Source organism: Serinus canaria, chromosome 4A (assembly GCF_022539315.1).
Source record: "Serinus canaria isolate serCan28SL12 chromosome 4A, serCan2020, whole genome shotgun sequence".
Lineage (NCBI taxonomy): Eukaryota > Metazoa > Chordata > Aves > Passeriformes > Fringillidae > Serinus > Serinus canaria.
The window spans coordinates 2,062,739-2,087,200 of NC_066318.1; the positions used below are offsets into that span (position 1 = coordinate 2,062,739).

At 41.6% G+C, this 24,462-nt stretch overlaps 1 protein-coding gene across 2 annotated transcripts in view; it reads left to right on the forward strand.

The window, feature by feature from the left end:
* Positions 1-24,462, forward strand: part of DACH2 (dachshund family transcription factor 2) — a 240,894-nt gene that overhangs the window by 140,818 nt on the left and 75,614 nt on the right. For both annotated transcript variants that reach the window (XM_009090572.4, XM_030229066.2), the window contains exon 3: positions 14,905-15,036. In XM_009090572.4, coding sequence (XP_009088820.3) covers positions 14,905-15,036 — 132 coding nt within the window. The remainder of the gene's footprint in view (positions 1-14,904; positions 15,037-24,462) is intronic.

The window sequence follows — 24,462 nt, forward strand, 5'->3', positions numbered from 1 at the left end:
TCTTCAACTTGGTAATAATACAGTTTTGCAAACTCTTAAAAGTGGATAGCCAAAATATTTATTTTAATGAGTATTTTTATTAAACTAGGCAGCATTATTGCTGCCACAGATTAAAGACCTATAATGTGACTTTAATACTGTTATTAGATGTTAATGTCTTAGGAAAGCACTTTGAAGATGAAATAGTTCTCATTTACTTTTCCTCATAATTAATCCTAATGTGTCAGGGGACAGCACATCTTTGCATCTTTGCCTCCTGTTCAGTTTGGCCAAAAGGAAAGACAAGAATCTAAAACACTTCTGCACCTGTGGGAGAGTGAAACTGGAAGTTGTGAGTAAATCCAGTTGTACAGATCTCCTTCTAAATTTTCTGTTTTCACTGCATAAAACAAGAGCTGGCAGTAGCTTGTCCAGTTTCCAGTGTTTCTGGTGGGAATTATTCATCATAGATTTGTTATTTCTGCCGTTTCAAACACCATTTTATCCCATCACTGGTGGTGTTATGCTCATCATGTAACCAGTTCTTCAGGAAGGGAAGAATAACTCATTTCCTGCTGGGAATTTGTTTTCTGCACTTACAACTGGAGACTAAATATTTCTGTTCAAGGACAAAACTATTTAATCATCCAGACAAGAGTAAAATAACAATGTCTTCAGTAAGTGTGGCTGCCCTTGCCTGTGTGTGCAGGGTCTGGGGGAGTGGGGACCCCGAGACTCCTGAGCCCCTGCAGGGCTGGGCTTTGCTCCTGCTGCACCTTCCTGTGCTCCTGCTTTTCACCGGGAAATTTCCATAGATAAAAAGAAAACAAAAGAAAACCTGGCCGTGATCATTTTCGGTCTCTGGCTGTTATTTTTTAAAAGGTGCAGTTATTGATGTCTCTGTAGCAGATGGTGTGATCCCATGATGCCTCTTATAAAATGTGATATATAAGCATATACCTCAATAGTTCAGGGTTAGTAATATAAATCAGTCTTATGATATCCTCCACAGGCTGGTCCTTTTATATTCCTACTAAGAACCAAATTAATCAAGCACTATTTTGCTCTGATTTTTTGCTTTGTAGTCTTTGGGTTTTTATTTGATAGAAGTTCATTTTTGTCCATAAATACACTCTTGTTTTTTAAAAAATTCCTTTTCTTACACAGAACCAGACACAAAAGATTATGAAGCATTTATTCATTTCATTGTTTAAGAAGCACAATATTTTGAAACTTGAGCCTACCAGCAGAGCAGTTGGGAGACTGAAGATAGATCTTCATTTACCACACATCTGAATAACTTGTATAGCATTCTGCTAATTGGTTTGATTGCAGTTTTCTTTTCTGTCCTTTAGCACATTTTTCTTGAGTTTCTTTCTTTGGAAATGCCAGTAACCACAAATCCCACAGTTTAATCTTGAGACAGATAAGCTTAATTTTATTTGGGAAATATGTAAAAAGCAAGATGCAGATTTGTGCTGCTGGACAGTGAAATGGATGAAACCAAGACCTGTTTTGGGGATGCCTAAATTTGCTGTATAATTAATGTTGTAGGGTTTGTGTCCTTTGAGGGATATGCAGAACAGCAAAGGTTCAGCTGCTAAAACAGAGGAAGTGGTTTTTTTGAACTTTAGTGAGCTTCATGTTTTAAGGGTAGAGAAGTGAAAACATTCCTGGCTTCAAGAAGAATCAAACATTTTCAATGCCTGGAGAAATACAACTGAGCAGAAACAGGAATTCCACCTTGGTTGTTGATCATTAAACTGTTAAGAGTGGAAAAACAAATTTACTTAATTACATTTACATATTGTACAACTCCTTCCATGTGGGGTGGATAGCATCCTAGCTAAAATTAGGTTTACACTTAAGCTCCTATCCAGCTTGCTTCCATGGCTTCCATCCTTGTTTTCTGTCCTTGAGAAGAAGGTGTTTTACCACTGATGAACAGCTCTGCTGTGTTGGTGTGGAGTTGCCTTAGATTTGTGTTATTTTTCTGTCAGTCACCAACCCTTCTGGTTTGCAGTGGTGTGGGTCAGTGCTGGCCCTGGAGCTGGGTGGGATCTGGAGATGAGGGTGTAATTTTTGGGGGGACAGTGACCTGGTTTGTTTGTGGTGTGGGCAAGGTCCTGCAGGTGGGTTTGGTGACTAAAGGGAGGTGAATATTTGGAATATCTGAAATTTGGAATAGCTGAAATGCTGCTGGGTGCAGGTGTTCTGTGCCTGGGAGGGTCAGAGCTCAGCTGAGTGAGGTTCTGCCCTGCAGAGATCTCAGTGTCCAGGTGGGCTCAGCAAATCACTTCTTGCCTCAGCAGCAGAAATGTGCTACAGAAAGTCATAAATAACAGCAAAAGGTGTGATAGGCCATGTCCTTCTAAAACAGGGGAAGGGGAAGTTGGAGATATTTTCCTTTTTAAGAGCTGAAGGTATAAAGAAGGAAAGAACTTGGTGTGGTTGAATTTGTGGCTGGAGGTTGGGGATCAAATGGTGCCTTTGGGGTGGGTTTTAGTGGCCCTGGAGAAAGGCACTGAGAGAAGAGTGGGGCAATCACCTCCTCCTTCCCTAGTTTACTTTTAGGGCTTCTGGACAGGTGTGTCACATTTCATGATGATAAATACCTGACTCTGTGTCTTTAGAAATACCTCAGCTGTTTTATCAGCTCCTTATCCCTGCTGTAACACAGGGATAGAACAATTTGGGAGTTAGAGCAGGAAGTTCTTCCCTTTATATAATGTCTGTAGAGCTTCTAAGGACAAATGTTTGCATAAAAACAGATGCAGACATTTTTATTGTGATACAGTTTGTGGTGTAAATTATTAATTTTCATCAAAATGCTAAAAAGGCAGTTTTGAACCCTGGGCTTGGGGCATTTCCTGCCATCACTGATTTTTTAAATCAGGGCTCATGGAACTCCTTTGGAAAGTTTGTAGCCCACCAAGTGCTTTAGAGGCTTCTGCCATTCTTCTGGTGGCTAATGATAATTAATTTTTTTCTAGCAATGGCAATGATTTAAGCATATTGCTTTAATGAGTGTTACCTCATCTTTTTCCTTAATCAAGTTGTCTTCAGTTAGCAAACACCAATATTGCTGACAAATTTGAAAGTAATAGTTTGTAGATTGTAATCCATTCCTCTCTTACTCCTGTTTAGATTACAAATGTGGGCATCCCCAAGAACTGTGAAATAATTTGGGAAAAGGATCTGATCTGCACTCTTGGTTAGGGACAGAGTTGCTTCTTTTAATTGAGTATTCCAATACCTTTTCTCAGTGCTCTGCACTTTTCCCTGTAATTTCTTGCTGGAAGTACCAGTGGTCCTGATTTTGCAGCACCAGTGGATGGTAACTCTTAAATCGGCCTAAATATAAGAAAATATATTCTTAAAATTGTTTATATACATCTGGCCTTAACAGCAGTATTTAGAATTGACCTGATGTCATTCCAGTAAGAAAAAAATCTGGTCAAATACTTCAGATGTTTTTCCAAATGCTGGTACATGTTAAAGTCTTACCAAACTATTGAAACCTTCAGCCAATTCATTTTAGTCAGATAGGGCCTAAAGTTGAAGTATTTTATAAAAGCTAAACAATGCCAAATGCATTTGGCTGAGATCAAAACCCAAATCTATTTGTTCTCTTTCATCTTCAGTGTTCCATTTCCTAGGAGTGTGACCTTAGTCAAACATCTATTAAAGTTAGCTTTTGATCTCACTCCCTGTACCAAAAAAAAAAAAGGAAAAAAGTCAATCTTTAAAATTTTCTTCCAGAGACAATCCCAGTATTGTGTTTTAATGTTCCAGCAGCGTGTGAGTAAATAGGATTCTCTGATGTATGTGATAGAGCAGTGCCTAAATGGGACAATCATTTTTGTGTCAGAGACAAGAATCAAAAGGCAGCATTCTTCAGAAGCTGTTAACTGGAAAAATCCCCCCAGGTCAGTGGAAACAGGTTAACTGCTCAATGTGCTGCATTTTTGGGTCCTTTGATGGAAATGCCTTGTAATTTGATAACAGGTAGCTGTTCATCTGTAATACCATTTTCTCTGCACCACTCAAAGCTGCCTGGTGATTAATCAGTAAAGGGGTTAATTTTCTTCTCAAGTGTGAGCAGTTTGGTGGCTTTTTGAAAGAAGTAAGGACAAATTATTTATTTCCTGAAGAGAATATAAATAAGTTTCTTGGTCATCTTTAAGTTCCTTCACATTAGGGGAGTCTGTGTCACGTCCAGCCCAAGGGTAGTGAGTAGGTTTTCTTAAATACACAGCAGTTCCTAAACATGTGCAGGGGAATAAAATTGCAGTTAGGATTTCTCTTTAGCACACTGAGCTGCTCAGATACGAATTGGTAAATGTCTGTTAGATCTGTTCTTACCAATGTTGTGCTGCTGTTAGGGAAATGTCAATTAAAGACATAAATAGATAAATACTGAAAAGATTACTTAAAAGGAATGTCTATAGAAGAAGCAGTATTTGTCTTTTTAATAAACTTCAGAATTGACAGATGTTTTGCATATTAAGCTTCTAAAACCAGAGTTAAAAGCTTACTGGGAATACATTGGAATATTACCTAGATAACTTTATAATAATGAATTTAGCAATGTGGGAGATGCCTTAAAGTAGATTTAAACCTCTCAGCTCTGAACTGTTGCAAAAAGTACAGTGTTAATATTGAGAAATGGTTGAGGACTGCAGAGTACAATAGCTGTACAAGGAATGCTTGCAAGGGGTTAGTTATATAATGTAGAATCCTGGAAAAGCAGGATGAAAGACACCTGCAGGATTTTTCTGAATTTAATAAAAATATCTCAGTACATCTTGGACATCATTTATATTAAATGCAGTTTTATTTTTAAAGTAAATTTATTTCATTTCAATTTTAAAAATCCTGAGAATCTATTTTAAAATCTCAACATACTTTGACGACTGAAATAATTGCACAAAACCTGAGCTAAAAATGTTTGTTGCCATAGTTCTAGAAGAAATGAAGCTGCTGTACTGGTGCAAACTCAGGAGTAAAGACCAGTAGAGTTCCTATGTAAAGATTTGCAAGGGCAAAGAGAATATTTGCATAATTTTAGATTACTCAGTGTTTCAGTTCAGTAACTAAATTATTCCTCTCCTCCTCGAGCCTGCGTTTGGCTTGGAGGCTGGAAGTTAATTCAGCTTGACCAATGAGTAGAGACACATCCTTTAAGATTTTTAAAATGGTGTTGTTCATCTTCTCCGTGTTATTTTTATTCACCACCTGGAACAAGAAAATAAGCTTCCAGTCAGTGTCTCAGCTTTGAAAAATGTTCTTTACCTTGCACAGCGTAAAATGGAAATAGCTATTCTGGCATAACTTCATAAACAAAGGTGATATTAACCTATTGGGACTAAATTACTTGTCTCCTGTGTTATTTGTGCAAGTAAATGTGCATGAATAAGCTTCAGCAAAGCTGTAGGAAAGTAACTTAAAAACAGAGAATGATCAGAAGTAAAAAAAAAAGCTTAAGAAAAGAGAGAAAAGGTGCCCACTCCTCCATAATCACATTCCTCACACTCTGGCTGAGGGATCAATAGTCATTCATTCATGCCCCAGAGGAAAACGGGGCTCTTTTGTTTCTTTACCTGTGCTCTGCACATTCCCTGGAGTTCAGCCTGGTTCTGCAGCCTGTGGGCAGCCTCCTCATTTTCCCTGTGAAATTTGGGACTGCCCAAATCCATCAGCACTCACAGAGGAGCCCGGGGCAGCAGCGCAGCTCTGGGAGCTGTCTGGGCAGCTCCTGCCCCAGGAATTTGCTCTGCAGGCTGGAGCAGTGCATGGAGCTTGTCCTTCCTCAGGTTGTTTGTCCTTTGGATGGTCCAGACCCTGCTGGAACTGGAAGGAACTCATCCAGAACATCTCATTTTCTTCTTCCAGAGGAGAACCAGGTGGTTCTCACCCTGAGTGCCAGGGTACCGTGGGGTTCCTCTTGCCACAGCCAGCACTGCTGGAAGGATTTGGTGGCAAATCTGCATTTCTGAGCTCTCTGTGGAGATCAGGCCGTGGCTGCTGTGGGGAATGTGGTTTTTCACTCCCTGGAATGGGAAACAAACCAGAAACCCAGCAGGGCTGCTAAGCCAAAAGTGTATGAAGAGATCATAATGTGGCAGTAGGTGCAGTCCTCATTTGAAGGGGTAGAGGTCCCTGCTCCCCCAAATGTTATTTTATTTTACATTGAGCAATTAATGGAGTATTCATCTGGGGATTGGCTATTCCAGGAAAGCTACATTTGTGCACTACATTCTACATCTTTTGTCTGATTGCAGTAGGTGTAAATGTGAGAGGTTCTGCTGGAAGCTGGAGATCCCCTAGTGCCATCCCCAAATATTTTTCACTGTGAGTAAGTTGTGGGTTTTCAAATGATCTTAAAGCACGAATATTTTGCTTTAATTCAACAGCCAGAACTGCAGAGTGGTTATAGGTCTCAGGAGAGCATTCCTGGAATTTCTGCTCCTAAGAGATGCTGCTTTCAAACTTGAATCTTTGGAGGTTGTGCTAATTAAATGCCATTTGGAGAGGAGTGTCTGGGCTCTCTCTTTTCATTGCTTAGATTATTGTGCTTCAAATAAGCATAATATTTTTGTGGGTTGTATGAACTGGCCACAGATTTCTCAGCCTTAAGTAACCAAGAGTTGTGTGTGATCAGAGCATTCCATTTCTGTTCTGGCAGAGTCCTGAAAATGGCTCATGTGGAAGCAGCAGCATGTAGGGGGTGATTGTACAGATTTGCAAACCATACTTCCAACAATCCAGTCTCTACCAGCAGTGCTGATCCTGGCAGTGTGTTGAGGTTTTTTGTGAAATATTTTAGCATGATGAATTTATGGAACTCACCATTCACTTAAAATCCCTGAAATACACCATTTTAAAAGTGTGGATTGAGACAGCTGGGGTGTAGCTGCCATGTGTCATCTGATACAAAACAAATATTTGTGTGGTATTTTCCTGTCACCAGTAGGAAGTAGCTTGAAATCACTCACAAAGATATCCTTATTCCCAGAAGACCTTCCAGCCCAATTAATTTTGCAAACTCAAGAGATTTGTGCCAGCTCCAGATAAGCTTTCAGACTTTTTGGTACTTAGCTGAAAGGACTTCCAAGAACTTCTGCCATCTCCCTTCTCTCATTACTGCTTATGGACAGGTGCTTGAGGCTCACAGAAACTGATGTAATGGGAAAGGAATAAATGGGCAGAAAAAAGAAAAACCAGCAAATTCTGATTTCACATGGCAGCACGTGCACCATGGCAGACTTCTGTCATTCTAGAGGAGTAGCAGATTGTGCATGATCAATATGAGGGTTTAATATATTGATAACATAATTTTAGGTTCCCAGGAACCCAAGAATATTCTAAAATGGATAGCAAAGTCCTCCAGGCAGAAGCAGATACTGTTGGCAACCACCATTCTTTCCTGTGGCTTCTGAATGTTTAGCACTTTGGAGTTCATATTTTTTGCCTTTAAATGGAATTTCTTTTGTGTTGCTCTCCAGGAGGTAATTTAACACATTTCTGGTTTCATTTTTAATTTTTTAAGTCCTTTTCTCACAGAATTGCAATCTTTAGTCAGTGACAGCATTATGAAAGCATAAGCAGATAGTTTGAGAGTTTGGGTGATTATAAACATTAATTTACCTTGGTGAAATCAGAGTCCTTATGCATAAATTTGTCACTCTCTTGATGTTTGAAAACACTGCCTAAATACACTCCATATTGTAAATTCCCATTTTGTGTCCAAAAGTTTCAGTGACATGGCTAAAATTGCATCAGGTGTGCCCTGAGGAATGTAAAAGTTACCAAGGGGTTGTGATGTTTTCAGTGCTAATTCAGTGGCTGCTGTGCTTCCCTCTTCTGAGAGCTGCCCATCCAGAGTGGGGTGGTCAGTCCATCAAATGCACAGAAGAAGGTAAAGGTCAAAGTAGTGCAGAATACTAAAAGTATTATGCATTAGAGCCTTGACAAATCATTCTCATGACAGAGATTGTAAAAAAGAGCAGAAAATGTCACAAAATTAATCAATTCTCATGAGGCCCACTGTAAGAATTATGGAAAAAAAAAGCAGTGTAACCCTCTCAGTGCTTTTTGAAGTTCTGATTTTCCCGTTTCCCTCCAAGAGGGGAAGCTGCAGTTGAGTTTCACATCAGATGCAGGTGCCTTTTTTGGATTGGAAGTCAACTGTAAAATACACAGCTGGGTTTGCTGAGCATCAGCTTGAACAGGAGTGCTCATCTGAGAGATCTAGGCACAAATTTGGAATTAAAATTTCTGTGTGCTCCTAACTGGGCCCCTTGGGTCTAGAGGGGAAATCTGACAGCTCTTGGGTCACCATCTCCTCCTGTGGGTGGAGGGTCTGGAATATCCCAGGTATACTTGATGGAAAATGTTCACATTAAAAATGCTTCCAGTCTTTCAGATGGATGTCAGGGAGGATGAGATCAGGACAGAGGTTATGAGTGGGGTGAGAAGCTTAAATAATAGAGACAGACATGGGATGAAAGCATCTGGAACTCTTCCCATGCTTAAAGCAGACCCCCAGCTTTTGTAAGAATCAGGGCTCTGCTACTGTCCAAATCTGTGTGAAATTAGAGAGTGACAGAGAACCTGAATTGTTCCACAGAGTAGCAGGGATGTTTTGATGTTTGGAGGTTTTAATCTTGTTGATGCTCATGTGAACTTTTGCATGAAATTGTATTTTAAAGTGAGGTGAGCGAGCACACCATGTTAAACGGAAATTACCAGGATTGCAAAATCAGGCAATGTCAGAAACTCAGAAACATTTGTGCTAATTCTGATCCCTTGAGCGTTTGGCAAAGTCTTTAAATGACATTATCAGTGTTTTCCCCCTGCCTGGGTGGTGATGGAGCATCCATTGACCTGTGTGCCATGAAGAGACCTGTCTGTGGCTCTGTCCCCATCCAGCAGCTGCACAGGGGGACATTACCTGGGGAATATTTAGGGACTGCACAAAAGCAGGGCTTCGAGTCCCTCCAGAAAAGACTGTGACATTTTCAAGATGACTGGAGCTTCTCTGTGAAAGATGAATTTCTCACAATTCCTGATAAATATGAGTAATACTTGTTTGGATTTTTTCCCCCTCAGTAGGATTCTTTTGCCATAGTATAATGTTTTTGACATTTTGAAGTGGTGGTATTTCAAAATGTTAGGCCAGCCAACATTTTTTGAGCATTGTCTGAAATGTTTTGATAAGGATCATCTTCAGTAGTTTTTCAACTTTTATTAACTGCTTAGAGAATCCAAGAATCCCAGATTGGTTTGTGTTGGAAGAGACCTTAAAGGTCATCTCATTCCACCCCTGCCATGGGCAGGGACACCTTCCAATAGACCAGGTTGCTCCAAGCCCCGTTAGGATAAGTCAAGGAATCTTCATTTTCTCCTTTGCCTTGATCATGCAGCATGATAAACACAGACTTTCAAATGTTCTCCTCAAAAAACCACTTCTAGCTGTCATCTGCCAGCTTTCCTGTGGCAAAATGAGAAGGACCATATTTTTGAGGTCTGGTTGTAATCTCAGAAGAACTGGCTGCAGGTGTAAGAGCAGTTGAAGGAAGCTCCAGAGTTGTGATGCATTTCTTGGCTCCTGGCTGCCTTTCAGCTGGGCAGTGTCAGAGGGGTGCCCTGGATTTCAGCCTGGGCTCCAGGTGCCCTCCTGGCTCTGGGGTGATGCTCCCACAGCCCAGCCCACCACAGAGCTCCCCAAACTCCATCCCCAGCCTGCAGGGCCCAGTTGCTCACCAGTTACTCCCTGGTTCCATCCGTGGGCTCTCAGGTGATGCGCACTGAGGGATTGTTGTGCCCATTCCCAGGGTACTTTCACTGGAGCAAAGGCTCTGCTGCTGCTCTCTGAGTCTGTTCACAAACATGGAAAACACCTGCAGGAACAAGACTGAGGGGTTTGGACCCATCTCCAAACTGCTTTAAGACTTTGGGCATTTTACTGTTCTTATCCAAGAATTCAGTTTTATGTCCTTTGTGTAGGGCTGGGTTTCACCTCCCTATTTATCACAAAGCAAGAATGATTCATTTCACCCAGAGAACCCTTCACCTCCCAGCCTGATTTTGAAAATTAATTAATTAGTAAAATTTTTCAGGCATTCTGAAAATGTAAAGCATATTATATGTATTCACTTATTAATTTTAATTAAAGTGAGTGTTCCTTTTCAGTCTTGGAAAGCCTAATTTGTTGGAGGTTTCAGGATTGTTTTCACTGTTGGCAATATGGTCTCTCATACTGACATTTCATAGTACCAGATATTTAATCATTGATGCTTTAGCACAGCATGCTTGACCCATAGCAGCTTTGAATGCAAATAATAAACAAGCCAATGCACAATGCTTGACTGTTATACTGAAATAACATGGCACAGCTAAACTGGGTTTCATTTTTCCTTTTGAATATTATTAATTGCAATGTGTTGACTGTTAATTTAATTAAATGTTTTGTTTTAATATAAAACCATTTTTCAGTTCACTGACTCACCATTTCATTTAATTAATTGCAAACCTCAGGATTTGATAACTCTTAGTTCTCCTTTAGTTAATTTACTTGTTCACAGTTTTGACAGAAAAGCTTTCAAACTAATATGAAGGAGAGGCACAGTCTGACTAATCAGGAAACTGGAAAAAAATAGCTGTAGCTGGAGTATGAGATGAGCAGACACTCAGGGTCACCTGAAAGGCCCAGAGCCCTTGAATTCACCATCAAAATCCAATTTTCAGTGCCTGGGCAGTGGTTAAATGTGCAGCAGTCACTTGCACCCGAGACACCAGCAGAGTGTAGCTGAGTTTTGGCTTCTTACCCAAACACCAGAAAGTATTTGCTAAAGAATAAATTGTGGCATTCCTGGGGGCAAGGGACACTGTCCCCTTGTCCCCTGGTGCTGGGTCAGCACTGCCCCGTGGTGGGACACAGCCAACAGCCTGGCTGTGACCTGTGGGCCCTGCAGGGAAAATGCTGCTTCTCCTGGAGGAATTCCTGAGACCTCACTGAGGAATAACCTCCAGGAGTCTGGGATGGGATGGGAGAGTGACCAGTTAATGACCTGCTGGGACCTGCAGCCCAGGCTGGAGGAGCCTCTCTGGGGTGCTGCAGGTCCCGTGGCTGTAGGAGCAGAGGATTGAGAGGGGGTGCAGAGCAGCCAAGGCTCTGCTCATCTCCAGCACCCCAAGCACTGGGTTCTGCCCAGGGGGATGCAATTCCCCGTGGAGCCAGCTGGGAACAGCCCTAGTTTGGATCCAGATCTTCATGGTTTGCTTCTCAGGCCTGATCTGTCTGTCCAGAATACAACTGCAGAATTTTCCTTTAGTGCAGCCTGTGCATGAAGTGTTGGTTTGTGCATCCTTGCAGGGTTATTTTGGTAAATCTTTGGTGATTTATTGTATAAACCCCTGTGCTGTGCAGCAGAATTCCTCAGAGGGAGGGTGCAGTGTCCTGGCTGAGCTGGGCTCACCAGAAGCAGGTCACAGATGGCAGCTGGTGGTTCTGCCATGCCCACCAGGAGATCCTGAGCTGCTGGGGTTGGGTCCCTGTGCACAGAGCACAGCTCCCAGTGCCATGTCTGGCTCAGAGATCCCACCAGGAGCCTGCCCAGGATACTGGGGATACTGGGGATACTGGAGCAGCACCAGCCCCACCGTGGCAGCCTTGCCAGGAGAGGTCCTGACTGTGCCAGGCTGCTCCTGTGCTGTGAGGGATGTCCCTGTTTGACAACAAATGTCCACAGTTTATTTCCTGGGTGTTCCCTGACTGATCACAGCTGGCAGAATTTAACTGAAGAAAGGAGAATTTGAAGTGTAAATGGGCAGGAAAACCCAGAAGCTTTGAAGTGTGTAATCCTGCACGTGGGTTTTCCTAGCAGTCCTTTTTTGGTTTTTTTTAGGGGGAAGTAGAGGGATAGATGTAAATGTTACAGCAGTTCCCAGGACATTTTTCAAAGTGAGGTGCTCTAAGTGAGATTCTGCTGCTGATAATGATTCATCCAAGAGGATGGAAATGATTCTTCAGTTCTTTGTAGATCCTTAAATAAGTCAGTTGAAGAGCAGCTCTCTTCTCCACAGCTAGCCCAAGCTGAGTCAATTACAGAAAGGAGCTTTATTAGTACTTAAATTAAATAATAGCTCCACTAACATTAACCATGGAGATACTTAATTGAAGATTGTGCCAGTGCTGCCTGATTTCTGTTTTCTGGATCATTTCAGTGGGCAGCACCCCCTTTGTGCTGAACCCATTGGCTTTAGCCCCAATTTTGTTACCTCTCAGAGATGCTGCAGAATTACTACGTTGTTTTTAAATTGTCTCAGACGGAGTTTGTGACTTCTAGTTCAAGTAAGAAGTTACATAGACTGGGGAGTGAGTGAGGGAATAAAGACTTTGCAGACAGAGTTCAGGGATAATCTCAGCTCTGTCTTCAGGCTCGTGCCTGGCTGTGCAGGGCTGGGTTTTACTCTTGAACCTTCAGCTGCTGAAGTGCAGTGACTTTGGTGTGGCAGATGGCACAGCAGAGTTTCCTGATCCATCTCTGTTTCTTGGCTGGTGTCCTTGTGGCAGCTGGGGCTGGTTAGGGAGCTCACAAACGCCTGGCAATAATTACCTTTAATTTCTGCAGGCCTCTTCCTGGTGATTTGGGGACTCTGTTTATTATTTTGTTTATTCCATGCTACCTTTCTGCCTTCATTGCACTTCTGGTACAACTCTTCAGTGGAAGGTTTTAGGGAATTTTTCTTTTCTTTCTTTCTTTTTTTTTTTTAAATACAGTGCCCTGGATAATTTTTTTCTCTTGTTGTTTCTCTGAACATTTTGCTAAAGATCTGAATTTTCTTCCCTTCTCCATTTACCTTCTTATAAAGAGTTTCTTTACTGTTTTACATATTTAATTAAATTTCATGGCTTCCAATCTATATCAAGAACCTGTATAAATACTGACCCTGATGAAAACACTGGAATATTGGTGTATCAGTGCATCCCTGGGTACATACAAATGATAAAATGTTGGAAGAAAAAACTCTGTGTTCCAGCACTGTATTTTTGTAACCATTAAAATGTATGTGAAATCTTTGCAAATGGATTAAAAATAGAAAGTGAAAAGGTGCCTGGAAATCCTGAGAACAGTCAATTCCTCAGAACTGTGATGATGCTGTGGTTTTTTTACTTCCTGAAAATAATGTAAAACTCACTCAAAGAGCAATCCCACTTCCTTTCCCTAAGAAAAAAAAAGTGAAGAAGTTTGCAGACTATTTCATCTTCTCCAGAAAGTGTGTGGAGAGTTTTATCATTGAGGATGTATTCTGTGATGGATTAAGTGAGAGTGTCTGAGATAAAAACAGGAGTTTAAACATCAGGATTTTATATCTGCTTGATGAAAAACCTGTAGCATTTGTAAAAGAACTTTAAAGGGTGTTGAAAAAAAAATGACAGTTAATGGTCTTTTTTGTGAACTGAGGGCTGTGTTAAATAACCTAAAAGACAAAAATATTGGTGATGATCAGGATATCTCTGCTGAACTTGCCCAAATTGCTGTGTCCATGTTGATAAGAGGTGTCCCTCTCCATGCAGTCCTGGACTGCTTCCTTTGTAAAATCTTTCTGAAATAGTGAGAACTTTGTGCAGCCCTTTGGAGGAGCAGCAGGGCTGACCTGAATGTCACATTCTTAGCAGCATTTAGAAGAGTGTGGTAATTTATGGATAGGGTGGGGAAATGATTAGTTCCCTTTAATCAGTATCTGAATCTCTCAGTAAGCAATGCTATCCAGAAGCAGATTATTTAATTCTGGTTGCATCTGTGATATTCCAGTGGGTTGCTAGAACAGGCACCACCAAAAAAATCATGGGTTTTAATAAATACAGTTAAGTGATGTTGTGGAACTAGGTAGCAAATAATAAAATCAAGTCCTGCAGTACTGAAGGGAAGAATAAACCCATTTAATCCTTAACTGAGTGAATAACCAATGGTACCTGTAGAGATATTTTTGGGTTTGTGCCTGTATCTCTTGGATTTTCCTGCAAGAACCTCAGATTATTTTCAATCACATCTCGCTCAGAATAAAAGTAATTTGGTACTGTCTGGAAAAAAATCTGATTCTTTATTTAGTTAGCAAGCCAAAATGATAAAACTTAAAAACCTACACTTAGGGAAAAAAGATACTGGGAATATAAATAACAATAATAATAAAAAAATTGTAATTATGGTAAGCCTGATTACTCTGTTTACTCTCTTTTACTACTGGAAATTAATTGTGTTTTAGTAATTTGAAAATCCTCTTCCAATACCCCCCTTAAGTCTGGGAATTTCTGCTGGTCTTAATGGTCTCTTAAAAGTGGGATTGATTCTGTAATTATCCAAATTGTGCTTTTCTACACATTTCCAATGTAATGTTTTCATGTTACAATAATATTACTCCAAACCAGCAAATTCGCAAAAGCACAAAAAATATTTGGATGCTTAATAGAACAATGAATGCTGTACTGTTACATGTTAATTTGCTTTGAACTGTTGAAATTAAGGAACACTGTGTCTTACTCTGCATGTGGAAATTTTGTTGCAGCTAAATAAGTCAAGCAGAAAGTGATCAAAGTGACAAGGTGATCAAAGTGACGGGAAATTATATTTAAAAGTATAATCAAAAGGGATACCATTAAATAAATATTTCTTTGTGCTCTACATGTTAAAAAGAAAAATAAACATGAAAGATTTTTTTTAAAATTCTTAGAATGGTGTATTGAAGTGGCTTGACTTTAAAACAAAGATGGTGTTCAGGGGTAGCACTGCTGTACTGGACTAGGAATGGCCATTGAATTGATGTGATTTTTTCTTACTGAAAAGGAATGTTCTGTTCATACCTGCAGTGCCACACTGTACAATCTGACACTGCATGGTGTTTATTTAAATTTTCCAGGTCTGACAGCAGCTGCCATGGCAGAAGCTATGAAGCTGCAGAAGATGAAACTTATGGCCATGAACAGCCTGCATGGGAGTGGGAGTCAGAATGGAACCGAGTCAGAGAATGAAGAGCTCAATTCTAATGCAGGTAAGGGATGCTGTGCCCCTGAGCTGCCCTGGAGCTCTCAGCACCTGGGTCTCCAATTCTTGGGCTCTTGTATTTTGTAAGCTTTGCCCCCCCAGTGCTAAATCAAAATTAGTGCTCTCACTCCTCCATATTCCTCCAGTTTTCCCCCTGAGAGCTCCCTTCACTAATTGTTTGAAAAGTACTGGTGAAGGATCATCACCATTGGGCTTGGACACAGACCTTTTAAAGTGCCCCCTGAATTCATCTGGAGTAACAAAAGATTTCTCCGTTGGCACTGACTCTGTCTGGGGTTTTCCAGTAAATGATGGAAGGTTTCCAAAAGGCCAGGCTGTGGGAGCTGCTGAGCTCCACAGGAGACAGGTGAGGCAGGGAATGCTCCATCACCAACTTAGGGCTTTTCTGCATTTTGTTCTTTCCTTGGATGGGTACTTGCAGAGCCCAGCTGAGCTGGGGGTTTGTGATAATCCTTGGCTGTGGCTGGAGGCCCTGGCAGGGAACACCATGTGCTACATAAACATTAATGTAGGTTTGAACTCAACTCCCCAAGAACAGGGTTCAAAGGGGAAGTCAAAACAGATCTTTTGGAGAGGAAATCTTGATTTATTCTGATGTCCTTCCAGGTGAATAGAAGAGATCTTTACTTGGTCAGTGTAGGGAACCTGCAGCGAGACAGAGCCATTGTGTCTCTGTACCTGTCACAATGAGGGCAGTTTCCCTTGGCCTCACTTCTCACTGCATCCTGCACCTCTGCCAGCTGGGGAACAGATTTTGTTGGTTTCCATGGCCAGCTGAAGAGGAGAGGCTCAGAGTGATGCTGAGGAGGGGAGGCTCAGAGTGATGCTGAGGAGGGGAGGCTCAGAGTGATGCTGAGGAGGAGAGGCTCAGAGTGATGCTGAGGAGGAGAGGCTCAGTGATGCTGAGGAGGAGAGGCTCAGTGATGCTGAGGAGGGGAGGCTCAGTGATGCTGAGGAGGGGAGGCTCAGAGTGATGCTGAGGAGGAGAGGCTCAGAGTGATGCTGAAGAGGAGAGGCTCAGAGTGATGCTGAGGAGGAGAGGCTCAGAGTGATGCTGAGGAGAGGCTCAGAGTGATGCTGAGGAGAGGCTCAGTGATGCTGAGGAGGAGAGGCTCAGAGTGATGCTGAGGAGGGGAGGCTCAGTGATGCTGAGGAGGAGAGGCTCAGTGATGCTGAGGAGGGGAGGCTCAGAGTGATGCTGAGGAGGGGAGGCTCAGAGTGATGCTGAGGAGGAGAGGCTCAGAGTGATGCTGAGGAGGAGAGGCTCAGAGTGATGCTGAGGAGGAGAGGCTCAGAGTGATGCTGAGGAGGAGAGGCTCAGAGTGATGCTGAGGAGGAGAGGCTCAGTGATGCTGAGGAGGAGAGGCTCAGTGATGCTGAGGAGGAGAGGCTCAGTGATGCTGAGGAGGGGAGGCTCAGAGTGATGCTGAGGAGGAGAGGCTCAGAGTGATGCTGAGGAGGAGAGGCTCAGAGTGATGCTGAGGAGGAGAGGCTCAGTGATGCTGAGGAGGAGAGGCTCAGTGATGCTGAGGAGGAGAGGCTCAGTGATGCTGAGGAGGGGAGGCTCAGAGTGATGCTGAGGAGGAGAGGCTCAGAGTGATGTGAGGAGGAGAGGCTCAGTGATGCTGAGGAGGGGAGGCTCAGAGTGATGCTGAGGAGGAGAGGCTCAGAGTGATGCTGAGGAGGAGAGGCTCAGAGTGATGCTGAGGAGGGGAGGCTCAGAGTGATGCTGAGGAGGGGAGGCTCAGAGTGATGCCCCTGGCATCCCCCTCTCCCTTCAGCATTCCCGGGCTCCCGAGGCAGAGCCTGCCTGCTGCATGTGCATCCTCCCAGCAAAATGGGAATTTATTAGACCAATAAAGCAGCAGCTGGGAGGTCTTAGACTCATTTTCTAAAGGAATAACTTTGAATTCATCACAAATTATGCACAAAGCAGTCTTTCCAAAAGCGGTGTTGCCTTTTGCTAATTTTGTGTTCTCATCTGTATTTGAAGAAATCTGGCTTCTAACCCGAGCATTAAACCTTTCCCCAGCTTCCTGTTCTGTAGGATGTGTATTTCTTATTCATCTCTCAGACCCTAATCAATTAGTGCACATTGAACTCAGAAAAAAAAGCACTGAAAAATCCCATTTACTGGTTGTAACTAAAATAGTTTGTATAAAGTTCAGAATGAATTCTGAAAGTTCACTGAATGCTAAGAAAAAGGACTGAAGATGGAATTACTACAGAAAAGTAAGCAAACTCCAGACAGAAAAGATGTAGGGTTGGTCTGGGGGTTTTAAAAGCTGCTGTACAAAAGTTGAATTTGAATGCTCATAGTTTTGTGTGTTACTTGGTAGGGCACAATTTGTGTACCTCATGTGGGGAGAGTCTGCATTAATGGGATTGGTTTAGGTACCACATGGAACAAGAAGATTTTTAGGGACTGTCACACCAGCCTGTGGACAGTGCATCAAGGGTGTGCACCTTACAAGGGAGTTCTCTGTGGTTTAGCAATTCAATGAGTTCTACACAATGCCAATTTAAATATTTGGAAAAATTCCCCCTGACTTGAGTTAGAGTGGGACCCAAGAATAAGAGTGTGGTGGCAGTTCCATACAGATCTTTTCTCACTTCTTTCCCTTTTTCATTGCCTGGTGTAGTAAAATTACCAAGAGCAAATTTTCTGGCTTCACTGCCAGTGTTGCTTGCAGAGCAATAGGTCCTTATCAGAAAGAACTGGTATTAATCCTATTAAAAATCACAATTTCCACTCTTTTCAATATGTGCAACTTAGTTTTGGGATGATTTTTGTAATGAGTGGATTCCTCCTTTCTTGCTGGGTCACATTACAAAGATTTACATTGAGCAGGAAGTGTCAACATGGAAAACCAAAAATGAATAGAGTGAAAAAGGTACATTTTACCAAACAAAATAACTGAGCAATTATCAACCACTCACTACAGAAACCTCCTGGGCGTGGCATGAAGAGAGTGGGAATTTTGTTTAGAAGTTAATAGACAGGTTGTAACTTTGATCTGCTGTGAAGGGAACACCAGGATCATTCTGTGTGCATGAAACCTTCCCCAACTGTTTGCTGTGCTCTAGACTTTCAGGTTATATGACTGTTAAAAATAAAATGGGGATGTGAAACGAGGAAGAAAATTGAATTTTGATTTTTTTTTTTTTACTAAGAAGAGGTAGAAAGGAACAGAGCAAAGGAGTCAGAAGCCTCATAAGTGAAAAAAAACCATTTTATTTTAGGAGAGAGACCTACAGTTTCTTTGATTTGAGGTTGTGTTTAATAGCTTCTGTAATGGCTGCAACATGACTCTGCATCTAGATTTCAGCATGAATAACAACCTGTTCGTGTTTCATTTAGCTCCAAATGAGAAATTCTGTGTTTTATTGTTTTAGGAAATTAGTCTGTGTACTATTGCTCCTGGAACTTTATAATTAATCACTAAAGGTTATGGCTGTGGAGAGTTTGTGGGAAATAGATGTCTGAATGATTATAATTGCAGCTGTCAAATCAGAAATATGGTTGTACAGACCGAGGACCTTTTGCTTCCTTTGATTTTTTTTTTCCTTTTTACAGTAACAAAGACTCAAAGGGTTGCAGTTTTACTTAAAACAATTAAGTCGGGTTTTTACCTCAGTGTTGCACATTGACTTCCTACAATGCCACTAAATATTTCACTTTTGGAAATGTGCCTTCCTGCTCATCCCACAGTCTGATAGATGAGTGGAATCCTCTCTTTTTGCTGTTGTTTATTTTAAATTAAAAATCTAATGGAGCAGTATTAAGTCCTGAAGCTTTATTGCCAGATTTTTTTGCAAGAGTGTCATTATATACAGGCCATTAGTATAATAAAAAAAAGGGTTGAGGATGTCTTGGCATATTCATCTCAATCCCCATCTGTATCTGGTGAAGTATGAAATAATTTTGGGTTTGCTTCTTACTGATGCCTGGCCTGTCACTTCTGCAGTTTCTTCCTCTGTGCATCATTATGGTGATGGAAACTTTTAAGAATTCTCTGTCAGGCCAGAATTTGTTCCTGTCAGTTTGAAATCTGAACTCTTAACTCAGTTTAACACGGTCAGTGACTAATTCCTCAGCTATTATATTGTTCTCTAGCAAATTGCAGGTGTGGAATTGAACCTTACAAATGTGTCTGAGGGACAGGAGGGTAAATGTGCCACTTCTTTCCCTGCTTCTAATCCAGCTGGTGGTTTTTTGCCATCAGGTTCTACCTACCTCCTTTTCATGATGTTACCATAATCTCAGTACTGGTGGAGTTTGGTACTGGGATATTCTAAATAACTCACTAAAACGAAATGCTGCAAGAGTTAATACTGAAAATATAGGGGGAAAAATTCCCCAAAAAGTTTAATTTGAAGTTATTTTTTTTTTTTTTAATTGAAGCAATGCTTTAGTTCACAGTGCTGTGAAGAATGCTGTTATACATTTGAACATTGATGTCCTCCTTCCACTCTCTCTGCAGCAGAGAAAGAGATTTTTTTGCACCTTCCTACTCATCATATGAAGTGTTGAAGCAAAACTTCTCTGGCAGTTGAAAATCTCCTCTTTAATCTGGCACTGGAGCCTCTCTGGCCCCACAGTCCAGCTGACCTGGGCTGGCTCTTCCTTGGGGCTCAGTGTCCCTCTCCATCTCCGGCTGCGATCCGGGCAGGAAGGCTGAACTTGGAGAACCAGGTAGTTTGGGACAGAAGTGCCTGGATATGGGAGAATTCCCTCTGGAATCTCAAATTCCCAGTGACCATAAGTCTTTTGTGGTCTGTTCCTCCTTTGGCTCCTCCAGGTGAGTCCTTGGAGAGGACACTTTTTCCTGGTGGCACCTGAGGGTTGCCAGGAGTGCTCGTGGCCTTTCTGCTCCTCTTGGGAAGTGAGGAAGGGCTGGAGGGAGCAGCTGGAGCTGAGTCCCGCTCACTCCCAGCCCAGCCACACAGCCAGATGTGTTGTTCTGCAGGAATGAATAAATAAACAAAAGCTCTCTGGTTGCACAGAGGTGTTGAGGAAGATGAGCTCCTTCATCGTGGTGAAGCGTGTTCTGGAAATCAGCACGTCATTGCTTAGGGGCATTGGGAACTGAGCTGAAATCTGAGCTTTTCTTTTTAATGGCATGGCAGCAGGTGATGTGTGCAAGTGTGAGATAGGTCAGGTTGTGAAATAGAGACTGGGGGATGTCACCTGATGTCCCTCGAGCTGCCTGAGCCAGGAAGGATCAGTGCATGGCAGTCGTGACAGGAGCTGGGTGTGCAGAGCCTCAGAGCAAAGAATAAAGCAGGTATTTCCTTCTGGTGGCTTTTGGAGTTAGCATGCATGATTTAAGAAATGTGTTTTGCTTTCCCAGGAGAGATATCAAACAGTACTAAGTGTTTCAGTGGTATTTCCTTAGGAAGTCAAAATGTTATTCTGTATGTAGAGGCTTGTTGCCTAATTTCCAGACAAGGAGCTAAGTTAGGCAGAAAAGAAAGGAAAAACACCCGAGCTTTTGGCATATGAGGATCAGAGAAAAAGCTCTCTCATAGAAAAAAAAAAGTGTTATCTTTTTATCCTTCTTTCCCTTCAGTACCTGCCATGCAGTTTTCTCACAAATGCAAACATCCTTCACAATCTGTTTAAAAAACCACAAATACATCACTCGGAGGAATATTTAAGGAACCATCAGGAGGGAAAAAACTCATTGGTTTAATGGAATGCTGTCAAGGAAAATCAGCATCACAAACGACACAGGGGCAGAATTGATACTTTTGCACTGACATGTTAAAAGAAAATCCCATGCATTATTTAGAAAACCCAGAAATCTGTCAGCTGTATGATTGCCGAGTTAGCAGAAGCAGGAGGATGCTGCTCAAGTTGAAAAGAAACGCGTAGGCACAGATCCATATTGTAACCTTTCATGTTCTCCACCCACCATGAATACCCAGCTATTACACGGTCAGCATTTTTTAGTTTTTCTCTTTTAAAATTTTCAAGTGCTTGAAAAGTCAAAAGAGGTAGGTCTTTTCTCTAAAAAGCAGGATGCCAAGGCTGTTATTTTATTGTAAGAATGTAAAAAATGACAGGACCAGAGAACAGGTTTTTTTTTAATCCTTGAGTACCATGTAGATTTCATGAAGTAATTTTTCCTGTTGTTAAGGCAAGTATTTTTGTGTTACTCGAGCAGGGAGTTATGATTTTCTGAAATATTTACAAATTTGGCTAAATTGTCCTTTGGCCAGGAGGGATATGTGCAGTCTTGAAGCAAGAGAGAATTTACATGTTTTGGTTTTTGTGCTGTCTCATCCAAAAACCAGACTCGACTCCAGCCCGAGCAGACACATTAAAACATTTTATCCTAAAAACTGAGATCTCTCTGCTATTTTAGTGGGTAGTACAAGTGCTGGGGATGGTGAGGATGGAGGTGGGAAGGTGAGGAGGCACAGAGGGGATGCTTGTCCCAGTTGTGGGGACAGGATCTGCACAGGGGGGTTTCACTCAGACACATCGCACCCGAAGGAGATTCAGGGTGTGGTGACACTTGGTGGATTTCAGGATGTGCCTCCATGCTGAGCCTTGGAGTTGTGCTTTCATGGAATTTCGTTGAACCCCTGTGGAAATGATGGTGAAGTTGGTTGAAGCTTTTTCAGTGAAAGTGGAGCGAAGGAACTCAAACATTCTCATGAGATGGGGGCTTTAAAAAGCTTTCCCTGGTGCTGCTTGTCAGGAAAGATCCATGACTGGGGAGGGACAGGAGCAGAGAATTCCCTGTGGATGGTGCCAGTGATGCCTGCCTGGGGCCAGGCTCTGATAACCCTGCAGGAAGGGGTGGATGTGCTGCTGTGTTTTTAAGACCCAACTCCTCAGGCATGAGCCAGGAAGGGAAATGCTGTTTGTCTGGGTCCGTTGTGCCTTGTTTGCACTGGGGAGTTTTCTCTCCTGTTCCTCCCTCATGGGATACCTCCAAGGGCCCCCTCAGTCATCCCAAGAACCCAGTCTCCATGTGGGAAGCTTGGAAATAAGATGCAGATATCTCTTTATTTGGCAAATTGTGGTTTTTTGGAGAGTGAATGTCGGTGGATATTTTGTGCTGTGTTACCCCAGCAGTGGGCAGGGTTTGGTACCAAGAATTTCAAAAGGCTTTAGTGGAGCTCAGTTTTAATGGAGTGCAAAAATGAATTTTTTATCTGCAAACTTACTTTAAGGTCCCATTTTAGATACATTCTTAGGCAGTTACCTATTGAATACATGTGAATAATTTAACTGTATTTTTAAAGTTATTTTCATTTCAATTTGAACATAAATACTTTCTAGTAAATGTAGATAACGATTGTGTCACAATTGTTGACACATCATCTAATATTTACATATTTGGATTGACTGACACCCAGCTGAGAAATGTAAAGTAGCTCTGGCTTTAGTTTTAAGACTAATAAAGGACATACAAGTCCAGAAGAGTTTTGAAAATTAAATTCTCTCCTCTTCTCTGTAACTGAGGCATCTTTTTCTGTGAGAGGAATTCTCTTTCAGGTTTTTGATGCTTATCTTACACATGATGAAATTAACTGCGTTTATAACATCCTGAGCTAATGTAAACTGCTTTAAAGATCAAGCAAATTTAGGTTTCATTCTTTATTGGGTTCTTTTTAGAAAAGTTGATATTAACTCGTGAAACTCTGGGCTGTGTGAATGCTTTTTGAGTGGGTAATTCCCAAGGGCATCTTTTAAATGGACTTATGACAATTAGATTATAGATAGTTCTAAGTGTTTACAAATGGAGAATATCTGTAAGTTTCTATTTCAGCAGGTGAGCACCTCACACAATCTGTTTCCTTGGTATGTTTTGGTTGTTATCTTATTTGAAGTCAAAGAACTGTTGTTCCTTTTTTCCTCAGAATACTGAGGAAATACAGAATACTGTTGTTCCTTTTTTTTTTTTTTTTAAATGAAGACAGGATTCCTTACAATGATTTCTAACTTTTCTATAGATTCATATCTATTAAAGATTCATATCTATTAGAAAGCCCTGCCTAACCCAAACCAAATACCCCTGGGTGCCCACGGCGTGCTCATAAACACCTCTCCAGATTCTTGCCATATCTGCTAGCAGAACTAAGTGCAGCAAAAGATAAACTAATGACAAAATGTAAATGCTGTGGCTAAATGGAGGAGAATTGAGAGCTTTCACATGTCTGTCACCTTTCAGATCCTTTACAAATTTATAGTCTCAGAGTGCAGAGGTCTAAATCTTCAAAGCTTGAAAAACAGAGGTGCAGCATGAACTAATCTTCATTTTTTCCCCTATCTTCTTACAGCAGCACTAATGGAAATGTATTTTGTTTAATGACTCTGAAATCCTGTTTGTAATTAGATGTGGGAATTGGTCTTACTTTGTAACAGATGATACTGGAATAATAATATGAGAGATGCTACGCTGAGACCACTATCCTCCTAAATCTATATCATTTTTCATTTTATTGACAGGAAATGTGTTCCTGGAACAAAGAGATTGATTTTAAAGAGTGGAAAAATAATGTCTAGTAAAAACTCAAATGAAAACATTTTAGCATTACTTTAACTGTCTCTCAAGAGTATATTAACCCTTCAGCTGTATTTTTAATTTTAGTAAACAATCTTCTTATAGTTGTTGCTTTATCACTGGTACAATCTTTGAATGAATGCACCAAAAGGTAGAGAACTTTAATTAATGCATACAATTAAAATGCATATCATATTGCAGAAGGATTATTCAAAATAATTAATTTTGTCTGTTAAAACACTTTTCCAGTCATAAATGAAGTGATTAGGAGTGGGCACAGAGGATGTGAGTGAGGGCTGAGCTCACAGAGTCCCTTCAGAGTATTAGTGTCTTTACTAGGTCTTGATGTCATAAACCATTTTGGCCCCTCCACAGCCAAGGTTACACTTTTTCCTTGGTTCTAATTCTCATTTTTGTTGGTAGTAGCTGAAATCTGTGCCCCTACCAATGTGCTGAAGGGAAGCAGGTGGCTCTAAAGTGTCCCCATTCAGACAAGGTCTCGTGTTCATCTGCAAGGCACAGGGGCTCCACAGCACTGTGGGGAGTGATAGTGATCAGAAACACACCAAATTTAGGACTTTCTGTATAAAATTTTACGAAGAGCAAGGCAGATTGGATGCCCCACACTTCAAAAGGAAAACCATTGCAGCTGAGGTGTGTTAGCAGGGTCCTGTGGCTGCTGAAGGACAGGGTGTGGAGAGGGTTGTCCCAGAGAGACCTCTGCCCTCCTGCCTGGGTCAGAAAGGAGGGGAAGGGCATGATCCAGCTCTACCCTTGGGAAATGCAGCTCGAATTTTATGGTGGAACATCCTTGGAAAAAGCAAAAGCAGAGCCAGGAGCAGGCAGCATCCATGGGTGAGCAGCAGAGCTCTGGCAGTGCGGGGTGCCAG